A 26,371-nucleotide genomic window follows, 5' to 3' on the forward strand; every position below is an offset into this window, starting at 1 on the left:
AAGGGATTGCCGAGGCAGGCTGAGGCTTCAGAGTGGACTTTTACAGGTGTACTCCGGGTCACCAGGGCTGAGGGCTGAACAGAGTTCAGGTCCATGGGTCACTGAAGTTTTGGGGTAAGGTGGATACTATTGTCCTAGTTTGAGAAGAAGCACAAGTCACTGGTTAAAAGCTCCTTGGTGAGCTTGGAGAATGGGATATTTCAGAACACTGACATTTTTCACTGCAGGGACTTTTCTTATTTAGAAAAGATGCATTGAGTGTGTCCTGTATTCAGTACTTTGCTAGACGGCAGAGGGAGATTCAGGGATGAATAGGGTGTGGTTCCCGCCCTCAGAAGGATGACGGCCAAGTGAGAGGGGACGGAATGCACAATTATGACAGGAGATGGACACAGCCACAAAACTATGGGAATTCCAAGGAGAGGAAGATTACTTCTAGCCAGGTGGGGTTGAGGGTGCAGGGAGGCTGGAGACAGGGAGGGCTTTGTAGGAGAGAAGACAATTGATTCATCTCTCCAGAGATGTATAAAGCAGGGATTGTAAACTCATTGGCCTGTGGGGACCTAGCAAGTCTATGACTAGAAAGGTCTTACCCTAAGAGGCTAGTAAGTCTGGTCTTGCCAGATCTCTGTTTTCAAGAGAAGCTGTGTTTTAGTTAAGATGTACTTTTACTGTAAACAACAATTAAGAGAATTAAATACCCAATTAAGAGAAGTTTATTATCTCACATGACAAGAAATCCAGAGGTGAGGGGTTCTATGGTATATTAGCAGATCTGCAGTATCAGGGCTCTGGCTTAGCTTCTGTGTCTCCCTTCTCACTACTACTCCTCAAGGTTGCAAAATGGCTGCCATAGCTCCAAGTATCATCATGTTCTCCTGACACAGCAGTTCAAGGCAGAAAGAAGGGTAGAGGAGATGAGGTCACTCCTTTTCTCTTTTTACCAGGACACTCCATTTTGTCTCATTAGGCAGAACTGGGTCACAGACTTTAGAGCTAGACACTTGCCATGTTTTCTGACTGTGTGGTGCCCTTGAACACCCTGCTATGTTTGAAGAATTTTTAGCCTCATGATCCTACACCCCTCCAGGGTAGAGTCCTGGAGACTTACTCTTCCAGCCTCCTTTCAAATATTTGAATTTTTGGTTTTGGAATTTCCAGTTAGTTCTGTATAATTTTTATTTTATTTTATTTTTTTTACAGTTTCTATTTCTCTACTGGGATTTCTCATTTGTTCATTCAATATAAGCATCTTTTCATTTATCACTTTGAGCATAGCTATAATAGCTGCTCTAAAATCCTGGTCTGTAATTATAACATCTGGATCATCCAGTTCATTAACATGGAAAATTAAGTATGAAAATGAACATTTGTTTAGAATGAGTAGAGAAATCATACTAAATACTTACCTTGGAAAGTTCAGGTCCCATTCTCCTGGATATCTTTAAGGTATTTTCCAGAAATGTTCACATAGAAATGCCCACTGATTGTAGCTTGGCTTCCCTTTCTAACCTAGAACATTCACAGGGGGCCGTGCAAGGGAGGGCTCCAGCACTTAAGCTACATTAACTTGATGGTCAGCTGGCTTCCGACACATAATAAACCGTTTTCTGTTCAAACAGCTAGAGCTTTCCTCTGTTGCCTGTGGCTCAGAGCTCTGACTGCTCAAATAGCCACCCCAGATCAGTCCCTGCAGAGGTAAGTGGGATAACATGGTTCATCCACTGAGGTGGACTGGGTTCCCTTAACAGGGAGGAAGAGGAGCATGGCCATTGAATCAGCAGCTAGCAGAGTCCACCTTAGCCAGAATACCAACATTCATGTAAAATCTCCTCTTGGTAACTAATTCAGTTAGAAGATCAAACACCCAAACCCCCACTGTGAACCCATCTGCAGGCTAGATTCAACTGGAGATGGAATACAGCTCCACTGGTTTGCAGCCCTGGGGGTAGGATTCAGGTGTGGAGAGATGCAAGGGAAGCAGGACTCAGTGGGAACAAAGACAAGGAGGAGGGGAGAGTAGAACTTCCTTAAAGGGGGCAGAGTTGGGGATAAAACTGGACGTTTGGGGCCAGATCTTGGAGGACAGTGGGGGACATTGTAGGCACAGTGAAGCTTTATTAATATTTATTAAGACTGGTACAGAATTGGAGTTGTTTAGACGTAATTCACACGCCGTGTAATTCACCCTTCTAAAGCAGATGATTCAATATGATTCATAGAGTTGCTTAACCATCCCCACTATCTAATAATTCCCGAACATTTTCATCACCCTAGGAAAAAACCTCATACCCATCAGTGGCCGCTCCCCACCCCCAATCCTCCTAGCCCCTGGCAACCCCTAATCTACGTTCACTATGAACTTGCTTATTCTGGACATTTCACATAAATGGAATTATATAATATCTGACCTTTGGGGGGTTTTTTCCTTAAGATTTTATTTATTTGAGAGAGAGAGAGAGAGAGAACAAGCAGGGAGTGGTAGTGCAGAGGGGCAGGGAGAAAGGGAGAAGTAGACTCCTCTCTGAGCAGGGAGCCTGATGTGGGACTCAGTCCCAGCACCCTGGTATCATGACCTAAGCCAAAGGCAGACGCCCAACAGACTGATCCACCCAGGTGTCTCAGTATGCAAACTTCTGTGTCTGGCTTCCTTCACTAGCGTAATGTTGCAAGGTTCATGAACCTTGTAGCATGTATTAGTACTTCATTTGTTTTCATGGCCGAGTAGTATTCTATTGTGTGGATATACCATATTTATCCATTCATCCATTGAAAGACACTTGGGTTGTGTCCACTTTTTGGCCATTGCAGATAATGCTACTATAAACATTTGCAGCCAAGAGTTCATGGGGACATATGTTTTCAGTTCTCTTGGGTGTACACTTAAGAGTGAAATTGCTGGATTGTATGGTGACTGTATGGTTAATTTTTTTTTTTAATGTATTTATTTGACAGAGAGAAACCACAAGTAGATGGAGAGGCAGGCAGAGAGAGAGAGAGGGAAGCAGGCTCCCCACTGAGCAGAGAGCCCAATGCGGGACTCGATCCCAGGACCCTGAGACCATGACCCGAGCCGAAGGCAGCGGCTTAACCCACTGAGCCACCCAGGCGCCCCTGTGTGGTTAATTTTTTGAAGGACTGCCAAACTATTTTCTGAAGTGGCTGCATCCCTTTACATTCTTACCAACAATGTATAAGGCTTCCAGATTCTTCACACCCCTGTCAGCATTTGTTATTGTCCATCTTTTAATAGCCAAGCTGGTGGGTGTTAAATGGTATCTTGTGGTTTGGGTTTACATTTCTTGAATGACTAAGGATGTTCAGCATTTCTTCATGTACTTAGTGGTCATTTGTATATCTTCTGTGGTGAAACATCCATTCAAGTGCTTTGCCCATTTTTTGATTAGGTTGTTGGGTTCTTTCTTTGCTGAGTTGTAAGAATTCTTCATAGACTCTGGATACTAGACCCTTACCAGATATGTGATTTGCAAATATTTTCTCCCATTCTCTGGATTCTCTTTTCACTGTCTTGATGGTGAACTTGGATGCACAAGGGGTTTTTTTGTTTGTTTTGCTGTTTCACTTTTAAATAGGCCCCACACTGGGTGCCCCTAAAGCACAAGTTTTAATTTTGATAAAGCCTAATTTATCTATTTTTTTCCTGTTGTTGCTTGTGCTTTTGGTGTCAAACAAAGCATCATTTCCTAGTCCAAGGTCATGAATATTTTTCCCTTATGTTTCCTTCTGAAAGTTTTAAAGTTTTAGCTCTTGCATTTAGTTTTTTGACCTATTTTGAGTTTGTTTTTTTGTTTTTTTTTTTAATATGGTGTGAGATAGGGGTCCAGCTTCATTCTTTTGCACATGGCTATCCACTTGCTGAAAAGCACTATTTGTTGAGAAGACTATTCTTTCCCTATTGAGTGGGCATTCATGTTGAAAATCAATTGACCATAGATGTATGAGTTTATTTCTGGATTCTCCATTCCATTCCACTAGTTTTTTTAAAAAATATTATTTATTTATTTATTTGAGAAAGAGAGAGAGTGTGTACGAGATGGGGTGAGGGGGCAGAGGGAGCGGGAAATAGAATCTTTTTTTTTTTTCTGTTTAGAATGCAACTTTCTTTTTTGCTGTTGTTCAAATTCAGTTAGCCAACGTAAAGTACATCATTAGTTTTTGATGTAGTGTACAATGATTCATTAGTTGCATATAACACCCAGTGCTCATCACATCACATGTGCCCCTTAATGCCCATCACCCAATTACTCTATCCCCCATCCAGGGAGAGAGAATCTTAAGCAGGCTCCACATTCAGTATGGGGCCCACTGTGGAGCTCTATTTCACTACCCTAAGATCATGACCTGAGCCAAATTCAGATCAGGCACTTAACAGACAGCCACCCAAGTGCCCACTACGCCAAATTCTTGTTCACTGCAGCTTGCAGTATTAAAATTGGAAGTGTGAGTCTTCCAGCTTTCCTCTTTTCAAAATTATTTTGGCTATTCTGGGTCTCTTGTGTTTCCATATTGATTTTAGGATGGTTTATCAACCTCTGCAAAAATGACAGCTGGGGTTTTAATAGTGATTATGTTGAATCTGTAGATAACTTTGAGTATTATTGCCATCTTAATTATATTGAGTCTACTAATCCATGAATATGGGATATCTTTCCATTTATTTAGATCTTCTTTTTTTTTTTTTTTTTTAAAGATTTTATTTATTTATTTGACAGAGAGAGATCACAAGTAGATGGAGAGGCAGGTAGAGAGAGAGAGAGAGGGAAGCAGGCTCCCTGCTGAGCAGAGAGCCCGATGCGGGACTCGATCCCAGGACCCTGAGATCATGACCTGAGCCGAAGGCAGCGGCTCAACCCACTGAGCCACCCAGGCGCCCCTAGATCTTCTTTCATTTCTTCCAAAACTGTTTTGTGGTTTTCAAAATAAGTCTTATACTTATTTTGTTACATTTATTCCTAAGTATTGTATTATTTTTTTAAAAGATTATTTATTTATTTATTTGAGAAATAGAGAGCATAAGCAAGGGGGAGGAGCAGAGGGAGAGGGAGAAGCAGACTCCCCACTGAGCAAGGAGCCCAATACAGGGCTCATTCCTAGGACCTCAAGATCATGACCTCAGCCAAAGGCAGATCCTTAACCAACTGAGCCACCCAGGCACCCCTTCTTATTTTTGATGCTCTTGTAAATTGAATTATTTTCTTAATTTTTGTTTCAGATTGATCCTTGCTGGTGTGTAGAAAGAGAACAGATTTTTGTATACAGCCCTTGTATTTTGCAACCTTGCTGAACTCATTTATTAGCTCTAATCATTTTTTTAATGACAGAATTTGGTTTTGAAAGCAAACATGTTCTTGTGCAACTAATTGCTTGAAAGAAATGACCTCATGTTTCTTTAACAAACATGCTTTGGCCGTGCCAATGTAGGACTGGCCAGTCAGTCTGCCAAGCACACTGAATAGGCAGCAGTGCCTGGAGAAAGGGAGCTCCATCAATGAGATCAAAACACTTTAGAGAGGGAGTAAAACATGCGTAGGTTCTGTCCCATCAGCTTCCAAGACAGTGTTGTTCATTTAACCTACCCATTCCATTCCCTACCAGCTTCTATAATATTTGTGTGGGAGGGGAAGAATATAACAAAATAAAATTACCCTGGCCAGTACATTCTTTGGATATTTTTTAAGTGGGTGAGAAATTTAGTTCTCAAAACAAATCAGTTTCATTTTCATGAACAGTATCTTTGGACACTTTGTTCTTCCTCACGTGATCACCATGCTTTCTCCTCTTTGTTCCTGGGGTTTCAGCATTATAGACATTGGCGCCTCGGGGCTCCCTGGGACAGGCCCCTGTTCTGTGGGTCACTTTCTTTTCTTGCTTGTATTCTGTCTCCCTCCTTCTCTACCCTCCTCTCTATTCCCTTTCAGATAATAATTATAAGATTGCTGCTTGTAAAAAGAGTTAAAACAAAACCAAGACCAATAACCTCACTAGCTAGGTAACTAACCCCTGTTGTTATCTTAAAGTATTCTATGTATCAGGTGCAGAAAATTCAAATGTTAGAGACAGGTACAAAATGAAAAGTGAAAACCTCCCTGCACACTCACTCCCTGTGGCACTTTCTCTCCCCAGAGAGTTATTATTAAGAATCATTTCTTGCGATGATTTTCAGGAGCAAAAGCCACATAATACACACACTCCACAATCCACATAATCTATGTTTTTGTATTTATGGATTTACTTACACCGTATTTCTTCCGACGCTTTGGTATTCATCTGAAGTTACCTCCAGCCAAGGGTTAATCTAGGACTTTCCCAGCTCTCTCCCCTGGATGTCAGGAGAGATCACAGCCTACATACAGGATTTTCTAGACCAGAGTCTCCAGGGTGGAGGACCTTTGAGGTGGGATGAACCACCAGATGCAGGAAGAAGCATTAACACCTCTATTTACATTTTAGCCCATCTTTTTTTTTTTTTTCCAAGTTTTATTGAGGTGTGTAATTGACATACATTAACCCATACACATTTAAAGCATGCAATTTATACACTTGACATATGTATATATCCATAAAACTGTCATCAGCATCCAGATAATGATGTCCGTCGCCTTTGTTGTTTTCTTGTGCCTCTTTGTAATTAATTTCTCTCTCGTTCCCCCTTTGTCTGTAGGAAACCGCTAATCTACTTTCTGTCTCTGCAGATCAGTTTGCATTCTCTAGAATTTTATATAAAAGAAATCACACAGCAGGTACTCTTTTTTTTGGGGGGGGGGGTCTGGCTTCTTTAACTCAGGATAAAAATCATTTTGAAATCCATCAATGTTGTTGTGTACCAATACTTTATTCCTTTTCGTAGCTGAGTCCTATTTCACTGTATGGATATCCTATCCCTAATGACAGTTTGGGTTTGTTTTGTTTTCAGTTCGGGGACTATTAAAATCTGCTATAAACAGTCTTGTGCAGGTCTTTGTGTATACATCTGCTTTCTTTCCCCTTGGGATAAATAACTATGAATGGATAGGCTGAGTCATAGGGTAAATGTTTAAATTTTTTTTAAAGCTTACTTATTTTTGCTTTAGGAATCTCTGCACCCAAGTGGGGCTTGAACATGTGACCCCCAAGATCAAAATTTGCCTGCTCTTATCACTGAGCCAGTCAGGTGCCCCACTGATACTTTATAGTGGGTGCTTTTAGTGCCATATTTAAGAAGTATTTGTGAAGTGTCGCCTCGGTGGCTCAGTTGGTTAAGTGTCTGCCTTTGGCTCAGGTCATGATCCCAAAGTCCTGGGATGGAATCCTGTGTCAGCAGGGAGCGTGCTTCTCCCTCTGCTTGCATCTCCACTTGCTTATGTGTACTCTCTCTCTCTGACAAATAAATAAACTCTTTTTAAAAATGAATCATTTTCTTAATTTCATTTTCAAATTGTTCATTGATAGTGTACTGAGGTATACTTGATATTTGCATACTGATCTTGTATGCTATAACCTTGATAAACCCCTACTTCATTGAGAACTTTTATCAGGGATGGATGTTAGATTTTGAAATGCTTGTATGGTTTTTCTTCTTCTTCAGTCCCTTAATTTGGTGAATTACATTGACTGATTTTTGAATGTTTGTTTAATCATCCTTGCATTCTGGACTAAATCCTACTTGGTATTAATTTTGTATGTATTGTTGGATTCAATCTGGTAACTTTTTATTGAGAACTCTTAATGTTTATGTTCATGAAGGATATTAGTCTATAGTTTTCTCTTTCTGTTTTGGTGTCAGAGGAATACCGGCTTCATAGAATGTGTTAGGAAGTATTTCTTCTTCTTCAATATTCTGGAAGAGTTTGTTTAGAACTGGTATTATTTCTTCCTTAAGTGTTTGGTAAAAATTAGCCAGTAAAACCATCTGGGCGTTGAGTTTTCTTTATGGGAAGATTTTAATTTACAAATCTAGTTGTTAAAAATAGATATATGGCTATTTATATTATCTGCTTCTTCTTGAGTGAGCTTGTTTAAAAAAAAAAAAAAAGATTTTATTTATGTGACAGAGATCACAAGCGGGCAGAGAGAGAGGAAGAAGCAGGCTCCCCACTGAGCAGAGAGCCCCATGTGGGGCTCAATCCCAGAACTCTGAGATCATGACCTGAGCCGAAGGCAGTGGCTTAACCCACTGAGCCACCCAGGCGCCCCTTGAGTGAGCTTTTAGTTTGTGTCCATTTCACCTGAGTAGTCAAATTTATCAGCATAGATTTGTTCATAATATTCCCTTACTATCTTTTTAACGTCTATTGGATCAGTGATGATGATCTCTTTCTCATTCTGATACTGGTAATAATGTGTGTTTCTTTCTTCTTCAGTCAGATCAGTTGGGTTTCAGGTTTATCAACTTTATTAATCCCAGAGAACCAGCTTTTGGTTTCATCGAGTTTTTCTGTTTTCTGTTTTACTGATTTGTGCTCTTATCTTTATTTCCTTTCAAATTCTGCTTATTTGGGTTTTTTTTTTTTAAAGATTTTATTTACTTGAGAAAGAGACAGTGAGAGAGAGCATGAACGAGGAGAAGGTCAGAGGGAGAAGCAGACTCCCCATGGAGCTGGGAGCCCGACGCGGGACTCGATCCCCGGACTCCAGGATCATGACCTGAGCCGAAGGCAGTCGTCCAACCAAATGAGCCACCCAGGCATCCCATTTTTGGGGGTTTGATGTGCTCAATTTTCCCCCAGTATTTTAAGGTGGAAATCATAGTAGCTCATCCTTTTTAAATTTTTTACTTTTCTTTTTTTTTAATTTTATTTATTATTTGACAGAGAGAGAGACACAGGGAGAGTGGGAATACAAGCAGGGGCAGAGGGAGAGGGAAAAGCAGGTTTCCCGCTGAGCAGGGAGCCCAATGCAGGGCTCGATCTCAGGACCCTGGGATTATGACCTAAGCAGGTCAGCACCCAGGTGCCCCTCATCCTTTTTTTATTTGTGTGTCAAAAGTAGCTCATCCTCTCCTTTTTTTTTAAGATTTTATTTTAAAGTAATCTCCACACCCAGCATAGGGCTCCAACTCATAGCCATGAGATCAAGAGTTATGTGCTCCACCGATTGAGCCAGCCAGGTGCCCCATAGCTCATCTTTTTTAAATTTACTTTTTAAGGGGCACCTGGGTGGCTCAGTGGGTTAAGCCTCTGCCTTTGGCTCAGGTCATGATCTCAAGGTCCTGGGATCGAGCCCCAAATCGGGCTCTCTATTCAGCAGGTAGCCTGCTTCTTCCTCTCTCTCTGCCTGCCTCTCTACTTGTGATCTCTGTCTGTCAAATAAATAAATAAAATCTTTTAAAAAAAATTCGCTTTTTAACATGTTATATCACAAACATGGCATATTAGCATCAAGGTACATTTGTAGAGCTTATAAATGTGCATTTTAGGGACGCCTGGGTGGCTCAGTTGGTTAAGCAGCTGCCTTCGGCTCAGGTCATGATCCCAGCGTCCTGGGATCGAGTCCCACATCGGGCTCCTTGCTCCGCAGGGAGCCTGCTTCTCCCTCTGACTCTGCCTTCCACTCTGTCTGCCTGTGCTCGCTCTCACTCTCTCTCTCTTACAAATAAATAAATAAAATCTTTAAAAAAAAAAATAAAAAATAAATGTGCATTTTAGAGGTATACATTTTTAAAAATTTAATGATGGATATGCACCACCAAAAAGTTTTGGAGGGGGCGCCTGTGAGGCTCAGTGGGTTAAGCCGCTGCCTTCGGCTTGGGTCAGGATCTCAGGGTCCTGGGATCGAGTCCCACATCGGGCTCTCTGCTTAGCGGGGAGCCTGCTTCCCTCTCTCTCTCTCTCTGCCTGCCTCTCCATCTGCTTGTGATTTCTCTCTGTCAAATAAATAAATAAAATCTTAAAAAAAAAAAAAAAAAAGTTTTGGAGGGGCACCTGGGTAGCTCAGTAGTTTGAGTCTCTGCCCTTGGCTCAGGTCATGATCTCAGAGTCCTGGGATTGAGTCCCGTTTTGGGCTCTCTGCTCAGCAGGGAGCCTGCTTCCCCTACCCCTCTGCCTGCTTCTTGGCCTCCTTATGATCTCTCTCCCACTCTGTCAAATAAATAAATAAAATCTTAAAAAAAAAATTTGGAGAGCAGCAGAAGCATTCATTGATTGGAGCTGCAGGCTGATGCCTTCCTGGGAATTTTGACATAATGTGGGAACCTGGGGATGCACGATGGGTGACAGAGCATAGGATGGGGTGGATGGAGTGGATACAGGATGTCTGACAGTCACTCCCTTGGGAAGACCCCTACAGCAGCATGCAGCAGCATCAGGACACGGAAGGAACTTGGCTATTCGACTGACCGAGTCCTCCTCCAAGTGGCCAGCACTGAGCACTCAGGATTTCAGAGTTTTCAGGGTCGGCAGCAAGAACAGAGGTGGAGCACTGGGTGTAGAATGGATACTCGAAATATGATAGCTATTAGCAGGGCAAAAACGTATTTCTACATGACTCAGAGATGGCTAGATAAACCAGAGGAGCCAAGTAGCACAAATACTCTGATCCCTCTTCTTTTTTTTTTTTTTTTTTAATAAAGACTTTATTTATTTATCTGACAGAGAGACACACAGCAAGAGAGGGAACACATGCAGGGGGAGTGGGAGAGGGACAAGCAGGCTTCCATGGAGCAGGGAGCCTGACGTGAAGCTCGATCCCAGGACGCTGGGATCATTACCAGAGCAGAAAGCAGACACTTAATGACTGAGCCACCCAGGCACTGGCTCTTCCCTCGTCTTAGATCCTCTAGTTCTGTTTTGGCTGTTCCTATCTCACTCTATTCTCAGAAGATTGGTTTTTGTTTTTCTTTCCTCAGGTGGTTTCTAAGCAGTCAAAAATCCCTTAATCTATCTATTCGGTTGACACTTTGCACCCTTCACTGTCTCATTAGAGGTTGTCCTCACTTACCCTGACCTACCTCTCATGGTGCAGGGAGAGTTTCCCTCTGGGGTGGTTGGAGCAACCCATCCAGAGCATCCAGCAGCCTCCCAGGAGAGAGGCCCTGCCGAGAACAGCTGCCCCTTGGGCTCCACACAGCCTGGGATCCCATGTCCCGTGGTAGCAGTGGTGGCCATCCACATGCAAGGAGCACTCCTGTACGGGGCCCAGAGCCCAAGCCCTCTGTTCACGTGAGGGTGACCTTCACTTCTAACTTCACAGAGCAGGTGCCTCTCTCCCTGGGCCAAGGAGGCAAGCTGGGATCCAGCTGTACTCTTAATCCCCACACTGGTACTTCGAGAACATGGTGCAGACCCAAAGGAGCGGGCAAACCCTGTGAGGACCACCTTGGAGAGCCCAGCCCCCTCACAGCTGTCATTTGCTGGGCCCAGCCCCTTCAAAGTCTCCAGTTGGAATGTGACAATAACAGTAATTCAACTTCAGAATTTATCCTCATTTTAAAAACATATTATTGTCTATAGTGAGCACTATAGCTCACGTTTCTAGAGAGCTTGTGCCAGACCCTGAGTGCTGGGCCCAGCCTATCTCATTTAATCACAACGGCAAAAGTCTCCAAGTAGATACTGTGATTTTCCCTTTTCCTAACCAGGGGGCTGGAAAGCCCAAGCTTCACACAATTTTCATGACCCACAGCCTCCTGGGGGACGTGGACCCCCAGTTCTAGCTCATTTATCACTTTATCTTCTTTTCTGTTTTGCCGTCTGTGCTCTAGAGTGCAGGGCCTGTGGCTTTGCTTGCCTTCGTTTTACCTTCTCTTGAGTTCCTGGTGGCTCCAGCAGCCGGGATGCAATAGACTCGGGCTGTATTCTTTGGATGTGCAGTTGAGTGTCGGGAATGTGTGCCTTGTCCGCAGCAAGACATCAACATCTTTCCCACCAGCCCCTCTGATCCTGTGCTATCAGGCGACTTTGAAGCTGTGTGCGTGGGCCAGACTCCAGACGTGCTGTCCAGCTGTCCAAGGTCAGAAAGCGGGATCCGCTGGCCCTGTGAGGAACAGGCGTGTGTGTGATACCCCAGCCCAGCCAGCATCTCCCTCGTGTCCCTGCCAGAGTCATGTGCTGCCCCCCAGGTGGATCAGCACCTCCAACACGGTGACGACAGTGCCTGGCATGAACTTTTAAAGCTCCCAGGTGGTTCTCATGTGCAGTCAGGCAGAGAGAGCGCCAGGTTATGAGGCTTTAGCCAAGTGCATAAACCTCACGCAGTAATATGGTGAGCACTTCTTCATGTTAGTCTCTCAGACCCTGATCAAAAAATCTCCATGGCTCCCCTAGGACACAGCCTCTAGCCCCAGTTTTCAACTGTGTCTAAGCTTTAAAAAGGACCAAGGCTAGGGTCCTGCCCTCAGAGACTGGCCTGGAGTACAGCCCGGGCAGGGGCATTTTAAAACCTCCCCCAGATGATTCCAGTAAACAGTGGGGCTGAGGACCTCTGAGTTCCTGCACCTTGAGAGCAAGGCTGAAAGCTGGGGGTATGCGGGGAGCTGGGGCTGCCTTCTGTGGGCTCCTCCCCACACCCATCCCATCCCAATCATCCCCCCAGAGCATGTGTGGCTGGGTGCCTGTGTGCCGTTCTGGAGTGAGGGCCACAGCTCTCATTAGCTCGGTGGTTTCCCAATGTAGCTGCATTTCAGAATCCCTCGGGATTTCTTTTTTAATTCTAGAGCCCAAGCCAGGCTAATTAAACTACAGTAGTGGGGCACTGTGGGGGACAGCTGACAATAGCTTGTGAAGCTGCTCCCTAAGAGATTCCAGAATGTGTGCACAAGTCTGAGAACCACTGCATTCGGTTCTCAGCTGGGTCCTTGATCCAGAATGCAGCGAACCCCAGATCCCTTAGAAGGCGGGGAGGGGCCGCCCACCCTGCTGTAGTGGGAGGGAGACCTTTTCCACTGTTCCCTTTTCTCAAGAGTTCCTTATTTTTATTGTTGTTGTTTAAAGATTTATTTATTTAGGAGAAAGTGAGCATGTGCAGGAGGTGCAGAAGGAGAGGGAGAATCCCAAGCGAACTCCAGGCTGAGTGCAGAGCCCAACACGTGGTGTGATCCCACAACCCAGATATCAGACCCAAGCTGAAACCATGAGTCAGATGCTCAACACACTGTTGCCCCAGTTGCTGTTGTTTTAGAACAGTTTTAGGCTTACAGAATATTTGATCAGAAAGCAGTTCCCTTATGACTCCCTCGGCCTACCAGCACCGCCCCCAGCGCACACTAGTTTCTTCTAATGACATCTTGGATTTGTACGGTATATGTGTTAGGATTGATGAGGCACTATTGATACATTATCATTAACTGAAGGCTATTGTTGAAATTAGGGTTTACTCTGGAGCGCTTCAGTGGCTCCAGCAGTCAAGCGTTCAACTTTTGATTTCGGCTCAGGTCATGATCTCAAGGTCCTGAGATCAAGTCCCACATGTGTTGGGCTCCATGCTCAGCAGAGAGCCTGCTTGTCCCTCTGCCCCTTCCCCTGCTCTCTCTCTTTCTCTCTGTCTCATATAAATAAATCTAAAAAATATTAGTGTTCACTCTGTGTGTGTACATTCTGTGGGTTTTGGTAAATGTATGACGTGTGTCCATCATTCCTGTATCATACAGAGTAGTCTCGCTGCTCTGAACATCCTCTGTGCTCCCCCTGTTCATTCCTTCCCCTCTCTGTCCAAACCCTGGTAGCCCTGGATCTCTTGGTTGTCTCTAGAGTTTTCCTTTTCCAGAACGTCATCTAGCTGGAATCTGGCAGTATGTGGACTTTTGGGACAGGCTCCTTTCCCTTAGCAGTATGTATTGGAGGTTTCTCCGTGCCTCTTCGTGGCTTCCAAGCTTATTTATTCTTGCTACTCGGTAGTAATCCACGGCCTGAATGTACCACAGTTTGCTTAGCCATTCACCTCCTGAAGGATATTTTGTAGTTTCCAGTTTTTGACAACTACGAGTAAAGCTGCTGTAAACATTCCTGTGCGGCCTTCTGTGTGGGCATACATTTTCAGTTCATTTGGGTAAATACCAAGGAGCACAATTGCAGGATTGTGTGGCAAGAGTGTTTTTAGTTTTGTAAGAAACCACCAGACGGTCTTCCAAAAGGGCTCTTTCGCATTCCCACCAGCAAAAAATGAGAGTTCCTGTTGCTCCACAGCCTTGTCAGCATTTGGTATCTTTTGTTTCATTTTAGGTAGACATCAGGAATATTCCAGAAATTTCAGGTTCAGAAATCCAAAGTGAGAGAAATCCTGAAGGGCCATGCATTCAGGGACATTACTGGGAAGCTCTTGATCGACTCTAAATCTGTCTCAGATTCTTGCTTTTTAAATGTGAGAGGGTGGTTTGCTCCTGCCTTCCTGAGTCATACTGAGGGGGCCTTGCATCATTAAAAATAACCCAATAGTGCATCCTGAGGTAGGAAAGTGAGGAAGTGGTTGCCTAGAGTAGAGACACGACAGCTGGGCCTCTGGCAGCCATCCTGGACCATGAGGCGATCTTAAGGAGAGGCACATGCTGAGAAGGGCAGAGCAGAAGGGCACTCAAGATCCTACAGATTGGTCAGGTCCCTGCACTAGTGTGGGCCACCTGCTTCTAGACTTTCTCATCAGAGGGAAATAAAATTCTAGCTTATCTAAGCCCAGGTAGGTTTTTTGTTTTGTTTTCAGTCTTTTTGTTATTTTTCAGCAGAACCTAGTTCTAGCAGCTCTGGCGGTTTGGTGGTTTGGCACAATGCAAGTCTGTCCTACACAGAGGGGCCAGCAATGCTCCATGGTGTTAGGTGACAGTGGTGTCAGTTACAGAGGGCAGGAGAGAGGAGAGGTGGCCTGGGGACGGCCTCACCTACCCTATATACACCCTCACACCATGAACAAAAGGACCAGGGGCTGACACGGACTCTGTGTCAGGGTGGGGTGGGGGTGTGGTTAAGCTGGATGGGTGCTCTGTGTGTGTGTGTGTGGATTGGCACTGTATGTCTGGTGTGTATGTCTGGTGTGTGTCATGATATGTGCAGTGTGTGTACAGATGGGGGCGTGTGCATAGTATGGGTGTGGTATAGGTATGCACAAGTGTGTGTGTAGATGGGTGTTGTGTGTGTCTGTGGCATATGGTGTGCATGTATAGGGGTGTGGGGGGGTTGTGTGGGTTTATATGACTGTGTGTAATGGGTGTCTATGGGAAAGTGTGCATGGTGGGTGGATTTGGGGGTGCATATGTATGTGTGAGGATGTGTGTGTGGTGGGTGGGTGGATTTGGGGGTGCATGTGTGTGTGTGAGGGTGTGGGGGTGGGGAGTGTCAGCTGGATTACAACAAGGCAGGCATGGTGTTGTAGGGGCACCAGCAAGAGGTCCTTAGCTCAGGGTGAGCAGGTAGGAAAGGGAAAGCGAAGGGGTCATTGGGATGGGTTGCATGGCAGGGAAAGAACAAAAGGAAGACTGGAAAGAATGTGGGTATAGCCATCTGGAGAAGGAGCCAGTGGGGATGGGAGGCTAGAAGATCTACCGGGTCGGAAGCTTATCCGGCCCCGAACATTCTTCTGTCCCTGGTGAGAGGCAGCGCCAAGCCCGGGACAAAGCCAGGCTCCTTCCCCTGCTCACATTGTAGTTGGGCCAATGAGATGCACATGTTTTTAAAATACAGACTTGATGGAATTTTGTGTATTTACCACATACAGGGATTCCTTTGATCACATCGCTGCATCCTCCTGAGACCACTTGCTTCCTGGCCCCAGTAGGCAGAGTGGGTGTGGTGCAGGAAGGCGGGGCCCGAGGACCCAGAGGGGCACCCACAGGGCCAGTCAAGAAAGTTGTTGGCTTCGAACAGGATAGAAATCAAAGTGAGCCAGGAGGAAGTGAGAGCAGAGTTGATCCAATAGCATTAGTGATAGAGTATACCAGATGGGTTGTGCGAGGGGCTCAGAAGGGAGAGGAGAGTGAGTCTTTCCTTTGCGTGGGCTCTGGGCTTTTCATTGATGATGGTGCCCATGTACTCTCAGGGACCCAGGAACTGGTGAGAACAAGGACAAGGGTCCAAGTGTCCTCCACAAGTCACTTATGCCCAGGAGCCATGGGATCTTAGTGTCGAGATGTCTAAGGTCGTTGAGTCTGGAATAGGTACCTGAGGACCCCACCCAGTCCCTCCTTGGATGTTATCGACTATGCCGGAAGAAAACTCCAAAGAAATCATGCACACCTTGACCTTTACAGTTAGGACCTATGTTATTTGTACTCTAAGGTGTGTGCAAGGTGGGGCTGTGGGTCCTAGCAAGAACAGAAACAGGGAGAGGAGCAAAAGGGTCTTTCCCTGTCTCACGTGGGTCTGCCTCTCGCTTTCTGTCCTTAGCCTTTCACCCCTGGGCATCGCACCCCTCCAGCACCCTGGGTTCCTGGCTGGGCCCAAAAAACAAGGAATGGCAGCCTGGCCTCAGGGTGCACCCAGGGCTCCTCCTCCTGTCTCTAGCTCCCCCTGCCTCCACCCCCACAGCACCCCAACTGCCTTTCATTTCCAGCCATTTATAACACCTGGCTTCACTTGGTGTGTTTATTCTTCATGTGTTTTGTCTGTTTCCCTGCTCAACCATCAGCTCCATGAGACCAGGACTTTGTCTCTTTTGTTCACTGCTGGGCCCCCAGCGTTTAGAAGAATGCCTGGTGTCCAGTTACTGTTTACTGAGCAGTGAAAAGTTTAAATGACAGGCTGAAGCTAATTGCCTAAAGCCAGTGATATTGAGACACGTGTAAATTTAAATACAGAAGGTCAGAGGGAAGTTAAGTAATCACAATCAGGAGGACAAGAAATGGTGAGAGGGGCGCCTGGGTGGCTCAGTTGGTTAAGCGTCTTAACGGGTTTTGCTCAGGTCCTGATCTCATGGCTCATGGGATGGAGTCCTGGCTCCATGCTCAGGGCGGAGTCTGCTTCGATATTCTTTCCCTCTGCCCTCCCCCACTCCAGCATGTGCACTTACTCCCATTCTCTCTCTCAAATAAACAAATACATCTTTTTTTAAAAAATGTAAGATTTGTTAAAAAGAAAACCACAGACCCAGTATGGCGTCACTTAGGCCAAGTCACCAAACTGGGGCTTAAAACCTAACCTAACTACAGTTTCTGCCTCCCTCCCCACCCCCTTAAGTCTGTCAGGCATTTTCTGATAGACGTCAATGAGGTAATCTATCTGTATAATAAGACCCCCCTGCCCTTTCTCCTAAGGGAAGGTTACCTTGCAAGGAACAATCCTTTCTTTTCTTTCACTAATAACATTCTTGCCCCACCCTCCTCCCTATAAAAACCCTTCCGTTTTGTTCAACTCCTTGGAGCGCCCGGCTCCCTGCTTGGGGGGGTGGCCTGCATTATGGCAGAATGGCTTAATAAAGCCAATTGGGTCCTCTTAACTGGGTTCGATTATGTTCAACAGATAGTAAGCTTCCCCTCAAAGTTGTGAGGCCACTCCAGTTGGGATCTGGGCTCAAGTCTGATGAGGTAATTGCTTACTTTTCCTGAGGAATAAGCACCTCCCTATTACGGCTGGTGGGGACACCCCTCCTGGAGAATTGTGGGGTCTCTAAGATGGCGTCAAGAATCAGGACCCAGGCAGATGGTTGGCCCTCCTCAGGCAGCTACCCTGAACATTCATTAACCATTCGATTTGGGGTTCCGGGGAGGGGGAGAAAGAGACCAGAGTCAGGCAGACCCTGTGCCCTGCCATCAACCCGCTAAGGCCCAGAATGGGATCTGCTGTGTGGGAAGGGGTGATGGAGGCCTGTGGAGGGGAGCTGCTGGGCCAGCACGTCAAGCCGAGGGAGGTTCTTGGGATGTGTGTGTGGTTTTCCCATTCCCTGACAGTGGTGCCAGGAGAGCGGAGGCGGTGGTGTTACGTGAAGTAACGCTTCTTCTGAGGCACAGATGGAAAAGTCACTTTTATTTTAGGCCCCGTGCTTTTCCTCCCCTGCCTTCCCCCAGAGCATGGGTTCCATCCCAGGAAAACCACCCAGAGGGCCGCTTCCAGACTCTCAGCCTCGAAGCAGAGCCTGGGAGCTCAGGGCTGCCAGCACTGGCATTTAAAAAGGCACAGGGCCTCTGCTGCTCCCCTGGGGAATGGCCTCCAGGGACTGTGGTGTGGGTGTGGAGGAGCAGAGGGAGGGAGCTAGAGCTGGCAGCCTGGCTGAGTTCTGGTCTGTGTCAGCTCTCCGGAAACCCCCCCCCCCTTCCAGACACTCCGTGCTTAGGAGAAGCTGAGCGCATGGCCTAGTTAGAGGCAGTGTTAATTAGGCGCTCTCGGGCGCCCGTCGTCATCCTCGTCATCGTCATCCTCGTTGTCCTCGTCACTTAACCAATTTCCAGTGCTGTTGATGGGGCCTGATACATCCCGAGGCAGCCCAGGCCCCTTGCTCTGAAACCTCTCCTGACCTGTCAGCTGGGGTCAAGCAGTGATGCAGAGCCATTCCCAGGTGGGGGCAGGGAAGGGGACAGTGCGCGGCTCCAGGTTTGGAGCTAGTGGCACCCCGCACCCGCAGCCGCTGCTCCCAAGGGACTTTAAACAAGCAGCGGATGCACCTGCACGGGCTGAGGAGGAGGGTTGAGGGCAGCTGTGCACAGCACCCTTTGGGGTCCTACACTGCTGGCAGGCTGTTCCCCACCCCCCCCCGCCCCAGCTGGGCCTCCAGGGCCTCACCCTAGGCCAATTCTCTTTGCACACACATCCTCCCTCCCTGGAAAGTCCGTCAGCCCGCCCACACGTGCGTGTGCAAACGTGCACAACCCCCAAGGGGCCTAGTAAACAGCGCTCCCTCGCGCTCGCACGCTCTCTCTCTCTCTCTCTCTCTCTCTAGTGAAATCTCATTGTGTTTTGCAGACTTCATTCTTCTCAGCTCGTTTGTGAAGCGGGCAAGGGGTATCATTACTCTTACTTGTTAAGTTGCCTGAGAGGAAAAAAAACAAACAAGAAAGTTTTTCCTCCTCCCAGAGTCTAATTACTTGTTGGGTGAGCCCCGACCCATATACATTTCTAAAGAGAGAGACACCGGATGCCAGCGGAAGAGAGGGCCTTGGACAGGGTTCAGAGACCCTCTGACAGCCATACCAGACTGTTGCCACAACTTCTCAAGGTGCTGAGGATGCTTTGTTTCTCACCTTGAGCTGCCATGCTCTTCCATGCTTCTCTGCCATGGTCATTTCTGTCCTTTGCTGTCTACCTGCTTCCTTTCCTGTGACCTGTGCCATGTTCCTTCCCACCCACACCCTCACCCCCGCCCCACCCCTCACCCCCAACCTCCAGTGAACTGGAGTAGGCTCTCTGAGTAGGCTCTTCACCTTTCCCCTGCTTTGCTTTTGAATACACTCTCCTATATTTATTTCTCTACCTGACTCCCCTCTCTACTAGACTGTGAGCTCCCTGAGGTCAAGGTCTTCCCCACCTAAACCCTGCCACCTTTTTATCCTGGGCGCCTGGAATGGTTCCAGCACACGGGAGGACCCACTGAAGTGGGCCTTTCAGAGGGAACTCTTAGCCCCAGAATGGTTAGGGCCAGCCACCTGCTGCTAACAGCCTATTCGCCCCATTTCCAAGCTCTTGATTCCGCCTCATCTGTCAAAGTCGACATCAGTCAACATCCCTGACGTGGCCAGCTTATCTTACCGCTGGTCTTCAGTTTCCCTCCCCACCCTCCAGGCACTCCGTGTGCCCAGGGGGCCCTGCCCTCATGGAATTTACATTCTAATGGGGAGACGTAGAAGAGAGGCCCGTGTATCAATCAGTAAGATGCTGTAGAGGAAGGACCAGTGTAGAGACGTGGACTCCGCCTTTCGGTGGGGTATGGAGAGGTCAGGAGCCTGTGGGAGGCAGACAGGTTTGCAGCCATCTTTGGGAAATAGGATCCTCCACACTGGTTTTTGTTTTTCTAGTTTCCTGGTTCTGAAAAATGTCCTAAAGTAGTCTGACAGAAGAAAGCCCCGAGTCCGGAAGGTTTTCCCTCACTGTTGGTGAGATCAGATTACGGGTCATGTTTTGTCAGACTAGTCAAGAGACAGTGCTACCTTGAGCTCAGGCTGGCTGCAGAGACACATCCTAGGCTGCGGGAAGGGCCCTGGGCTGGAATCCTGGACCTGACAACACCCCGCTGTTGCTGCAAGGACAGCGCCGAGTCAGCACGAGGCCCAGAGCCGGCCTCAGCCCTTAGCGGCGAAGGGCCAGGGGCTGCTGAGACTTGTGTCCTCCGCATCTCACAGTTCTGAGGCCTGTAGTTTAAGTCTCTTCATCGGGCTCCGCTCTGGGCAGCTCAGCACCCTGACGGCTGCCTGATGGAGCAGGTCAGGGCACCGTCATCCTTGGGCCCTTGCACTTCAAGGTGGCCAAAGCTTAAAGACAGGAGAATGAACGAACAGGTTCCCAAAGCTCCAATGCATGTCTCAAAACCCCTAGTTGTTGGATTCCTCCAGAAAATACCTGCGGTGCCCGACAAGGCAGGAACAGGTCCCCTTGGGCTAAGCGGTCCAGGGGCTGTCACACCCTGCCCTCCCATGGGAGTAGTATGCTGTATCCCATCCGCTGTCCCTGACCCTCTGCCCTCCTTGGCCTGACAGATGGAGACAAGCGATGGTGGTGCCCCTCGCTGCAAGAGGTCATGGAAACATTCCACAGCTTGGGAGCCCGCAGCCCTGCGCTGGACCCCAGTCAGCCTGGTGAGAGGTGAGTATTTCCCCTTCCTCACTGTCCTTTCCCATTCCTTCAACACTGTGTATCTCCCCTCCAGCCCCTCGACTTGTCCACCTTAGATACATACAGGTTTTTCCCTATCAGTTACACCTCCGTCAAAATGGTAAAACAAAACAAAACGAAACATTAGCCGAGAAAGAAAGATGCATTCTTCTCAACGTGTATTCATGCTAAAAAATATTCAAGTATTTCCTATTCTAGAAAGGTAATACAGCATAATGGGCCATTTGTTGTACAAAACTATCCATCTTATTATTGTTTGTGGTCTGTATCCTCAACTCCATAAGCATTGTGAGTTAGAAAAATGGAAGATTCTCTCTGATTAGTATTTGAAATTGTGTGCATTTGGAGGGAGTAAAAAAAATTTCCCAGACTTGGGCTCTTAGCGCCCATGCTGAAGCCATCTGAGGGATTCTAGAACAACCACACACGAGTACCTGTGGATATGGGCATCACACCACAAATGGCAAACGTTCCGGTAATTGACCCTGCTCCCAGCTTCGGGAGACGGAAGAACAAGGCAGGGGTGGGTCCTGCTGCTTGGGCTGACATCTTTTCCTGCCCCTCAGTGACTCAGAGCCCTCCCTGCTCCTCCTCTTCCAGGACATGTCCCAATCTCTCTGGTCTACCTCCAAGCCTCAATTTTGGCCCATTACCTAATAACAACTCATGGCCAGCAAGGCACAATCTTGCATGTAATTTCCACAATGGCACATTTGTTTTGTGGGTGCCCCCTTTGTGCACTGGGCTGGGTTGGGGGATGGGTACTAATTTGCATGCCCATTGTCCCTGCCCTCTAGGAACAGAGCCATACAATATGTAAATGACTGTTGTTGGGTGGACAGTGATTAGGTCTAGGTTATAAAAGTGTTACATATTGTAAACTTGTTCTACAAATTATATTACATTCAAACTCTCTCTTGATGATTCTTTGAGAAGATTTAACAGAGTGTTTAGAGCCCTGGACAGGATGTTACATGGGAGCACAGCACCCCCGTCCTGGTGACAAATCTTTGGGCCCCAGGAGGTGCAGGGACCCTTTTCCTTGCTGTGGTGGACAGGCGGGTGTTCCTGAACAGGGAAGGCCAACACTTTCATAAGAACCTGTTCCACGACTGTGTTTAGTAATAGTCTGCCAAACCAAACCAGACCAAACCACACTTGCTCAGCTATAAATACCCCACGCATGTGCCAGCCTGCCTCGCTCCTGCCTTGCTCCTGCCCCTCTCCCTTCCCGCAGAGCTCCACATCTGGTGTAATAAGCCACTTGCCTCTTCCCCAACACAGAGCTTAAATCACACCGCCTTCTAGAAGGAGTCAGGGAAGAATTACACTTAGAAAAACAAATGCAGGTAGGAGGGGGGCTGAGGAGCCTGTGGGGTTTGGAAGAGCTATTTCTAACTGTCCTGATGAGCACTTGGTGTCCACCTGGAAAGTGAGAGGTGCCACCGCAGACAGAGGCTTATAACCACCCAATTTACTCCACACCCTGCAAAGCGCCACTTTCTCCCCCGCCCTTCTCCCTTCCCCCAGGATTCCATGGCTTCCTGCTCCTTGTGCGTCTTCCGGGACAAATCCATCCTCTCTGGAGGCCATGGTGGGGGTTGGGGGTGCACAGGTGGGCATCAGAACAATGGCTGTGTAAATCTGCCACCTCAGATTCTTGGGAACACAAAGCCTGGCATGCAAACTTCCAGCTCAGCCAGGCAGTTTGCCCTGTGTGAGAGGAAGGCAAACCCACGTGGTCCCAGAGTGTCGTCATAGCTGCGTGGTCAGTCACATCACCAGACGTGCCGTTTGGACACCCTTCCTCTTCCCTTGGGCCTCATGTTGTTGGCCGCGATTCCCCGGAGAGGCCTCAGAACCAGCCCAGAGGACCTGGTCGATGGCTTCAGGGCTGACTTGCTTATTGTGACCCTGTGGAGGTCTTTCTGCCTGAACACAGCCTCTTTTTTTTTTTTTTTTTAAGATTTTATTTATTTATTTGACAGAGATCACAGGTAGGTAGAGAGGCTGGCAAACAGAGAGAGAGAGAGAGAGAGAGAGAGAGAAGCAGGCTCCCTGCCGAGCAGAGAGCCCGATGTGGGACTCGATCCCAGTATCTTGAGATCATGACCTGAGCCCAAGGCAGTGGCTTAACCCACTGAGCCACCCAGGCGCCCCCTGAACACAGCCTCTTTTTGAAACACAAAGACATCCTGGAGACCCTTCCAGTGCCCTCCCCGAGATGTGAGGTAGCAGAGATGCCTGGGTGAGTTACCCGGGCTACTCGCTGGCCTCTGCAGTTGGGGAGGCTCTGGAAGTCATAGGGTTGGAAGAGAACTCTTCTAACTGCTCAGGAAGATCTGGGAACGTTCTGGCATCTCCTCCACCGGGGAAATGGAATCCTTCATAGACACATGGACCACAAAAGGAACATCAGAGCAGGCTGCCTTCTCCCCACTGTCTTCCTCATCCTGTTCCTGACCAAGCTCAAGTTCATCCCATGCCAGCTGGCTCCATGTCACTCACCACTCTGCAGACTTCCGGGGATGTCCTGATCTAGGGATCCTTGAAGAACAGGTGCTCTGGGGCCCCTTCAGGGCACCCACAGAGCCCTCACATTGACCAAGGTTAGAAATGAGGGGTAGAGATATCGCTGCACGTGGCCCCACAGCTGGGCTGTCTTTTTAATGACTGTGGGAAAGACTGTCTTTCACCATTTGTTCTTAATCTCAGATTTCCTTGAAACCCATCACCATCTCATCGAATGCTTCAAGGTCTCCTTTCAAACGATGCAGTCTTTCTCCCGCTGGACCATGCGATGTCCACCTCATTGCAAACACAGTAGCCCTCTGCCCAGTGACGAGACTGGGGAGGGAGGAATCAGGAGGGTCTCTGGGGGCAAAAGGGCAAAAGAGGGACCAGAGCCGAACACCTGACCAGGAAGCAGAGGGGAGAGCTTGAGGGGGTTGTGCTGCACGGCTGCGCAGACAGTCTCCATCACCGGCTCCCATCTCACCTTGGAAGATGGGGAAGGCCCTTGGTCACCAACAGCTGGTCTTCAAAGGCTGCTCCCAGCTTACAAAAGCCCAGCTGAAAGTCCAAATCAGATACACGGGACTGGCCCACCAAACTGCCATAGGCAGGTGCTGGGAACCTCCATCCACTCTGTTCTCTGAAAGGGCAGTCTGGTGCAGAGGCCAAAGGGGTAACTCCATGACAGTTAATCCATTGAAAGGGTATCCTATCCAGTGTGGGGGAGGCTGGTCAGTAGCCATCTCAGGACACTGTAATCTGACCCAGGTAAAATGTACTTCTTTCCCTTGCCATTAGCTCAGCATCGATTCGCCTTCGCAGCATTGACCTTGGCTCGTAGGGCCTGGACGGGTCCAGTCTGGTTCAGCAGTACAAGCCCAGGGGAGAGCATTGCCTGCAGGGTGGGGGCCCGACCCCTGGGTGCCTTGAGGATGGCTCACGGTTACAGAGGTGCTGTGATCATCCGCCTGTCTTACCATCCCCCTGCTGAGAATGTCAGTGTACCCTACAGACTGTAACTTAGTACGGTTTTCAACCCTTGGGGAAAATGAATCTAGAAACGGGGGTAGAGGTCAGTGACATACCCCTTTTAAGATTACTTGTGAGTGTAGAACAGTGTCATCATAACCCAACCTCCAGCTCCCGGGTGTTGGCCACAGGCTGAACCCAAACCCAGCCAGCTATAGGTCGGGGCTGAGGGGCAGGGCTGAGACAGAAAAAGTGCTTTGTCAATGGAGTCCAGTGGTGGGACCGTCTCCTTGTTCTTAACCTGCGAAGTCCAGGAGGGGCACGGGGTGGCTAGGCTGTGAAGGCCTGTGCTCTGGGGCCTCCCGCTCGGAGTGTGGAGATAGAGGCCTGGGCATCAGTGGATGCCACATCCCAGAATAGCAGTCACAGATGCAGCTGGTCCGATGAAGTAGTTCCTCAGAGCCTCGGAAAGGGAAGGGACAGAGGACCCCATTACATTGCCTGCTGTGCCCAAGGAGAGGCGGCACTGGAAATGCTGGAGCACGCACTGGGAGTCTGTCGGGCCTCTCCACTTGCCACAGACACACTTCCCTCCCAGCTCACGTTTTCCACACTCCTGCTGCCTCTGGCAGCGCCAGCCTGTCAGAAAGCCCATTCCTCTTCAGCAGAGTCACAGTCAGTTCTGTGCCCGCCCCCACCCTTGGGGAAGTCTGAATGTGTTCCCACTCGAGCTTCTGGCCCCTACGCCTGCTCACAGGCTGGAGCAGACCAGAACACCCCTCCTGCACAGACACGGACCCAGCAGGTGCCCTTACCCATTCCCTGGCCCTAATAAAGGCTGAACTCTGGAAGAATGGCCGAGCCCAGTCCTAACCACTGCCCCTGCCCTGACTTCCGTGCGTGGTCACCAATTCCCCTAGTGCCTGGAGATGGATTTCTCCTCCTTCCCCTCTGAGAAGCAGCACCAGTGTTAAGTAAAGAAGACCAGAGAGTCTTCCTGGAGCCTGCTGGAACGGAGGGCTGCCCCTTTGTCAGCAGTCAGGTGGCTACCCTCAAGGCTGCCCTGGTCAGCAGGGTTGCTGTACTCCATACCTTCGTTTGCGGAGAGCCCGCTGTTCTCGGGAGCTCCAGGCCAGTTGGTAAGAGTGGAGAAGTGGATGAGACGGCACACAGAGCCTTGTCGTAAGCTCACCTCAACAGTGTCCAACAATCAGCAGTGTACACTGGACCAGAGAGAGAATCATTTAGTGAGACGGATGCTACTGTCTTCTGTCCAGCGAATGGACATCTGGGAAGTTTGTGCAAGTGTGGTGCAGCTCTGCTATCCCCTGATGGCCCTCCCACCAGAAGGCCCTTTAAAGAGGGGCCTTTAAAGAGTCTTTAAAGAGGTGTTGTTGTTGTTTTCCTATGACTCTAAGCTCTAGCTTCCTCTGAGCTCAACCAGATTTGTCTTGCACTGGGCAAAACTAGCCGTGTCGCTAGACAGCATGTTAGTGTGAGACCTGTGGAGGGGTTCTCAAAGATCATTTCTACTCCAAATTTCCCCATATTACTGGCTGACATTGGAAACTGGTCCCCCCATAAGCTACCACGTGGCATACTTTTCTACACATGCAAAGAGTCACTATACTGCTATGGACAAAGGCTATTCTTTTTTTCTTTTTTTTTAAAGATTTTATTTATTTGACGCAGAGAGAGTGAGGGAGAGAGAGAGAGAGACAGAGAGCAAGCACAAGTAGGGAGAACAGCAGGCAGAGGCAGAAGCACGCTCCCTGCCGAGCAGGGAGCGGATGTGGGGCTCAATCCCAGGACCCTGGGATCATGACCTGACCTGGGATCATTCACTTCATTGACTTCAGGCCCTCACTTCACCGACTGAGCCACGCAGGCGCCCAACAAAGAAATTTCTTGAGGAAGACTCTTTCGGGGCAATGGAGTAGGATTTTCTAGTCTTTGAGTTCCTGAGAAGAAAATCCAGGGGCCTGGCTGGAATGGCAGCAGTGGGGAGCCAGCCCCCAGGGTTCCCCACCTTCTGGCATTCCTCCCCCGTGTGGCTCTCACTCCCACACGGAGTCTGGATGGCCTGTGCAGACCGTAGAGATCAGCAGAAGTGATGGGGATGTCACCTCCAAGACCAGCTTATAAAGGCTGTGGCTTCTGTCTCTCATTCTCCCCTCTCTCAGATCACTCACTTTGGCAGAAGCTGGCCGTGG

General features: G+C 48.1%; 1 protein-coding gene across 1 annotated transcript in view; it reads left to right on the forward strand.

Annotated features, from left to right (window-relative positions):
* The window catches only part of FAM178B (family with sequence similarity 178 member B), an 87,519-nt gene that overhangs the window by 21,594 nt on the left and 39,554 nt on the right, over positions 1 to 26,371 (forward strand). Inside the window, exon 8 of the mRNA XM_059407649.1 lies at positions 20,540 to 20,645. Coding sequence (XP_059263632.1) covers positions 20,540 to 20,645 — 106 coding nt within the window. The remainder of the gene's footprint in view (positions 1 to 20,539; positions 20,646 to 26,371) is intronic.

The sequence above is a fragment of the Mustela nigripes genome, chromosome 7 (genome assembly GCF_022355385.1).
Source record: "Mustela nigripes isolate SB6536 chromosome 7, MUSNIG.SB6536, whole genome shotgun sequence".
NCBI classification, from domain to species: Eukaryota; Metazoa; Chordata; class Mammalia; order Carnivora; family Mustelidae; genus Mustela; species Mustela nigripes.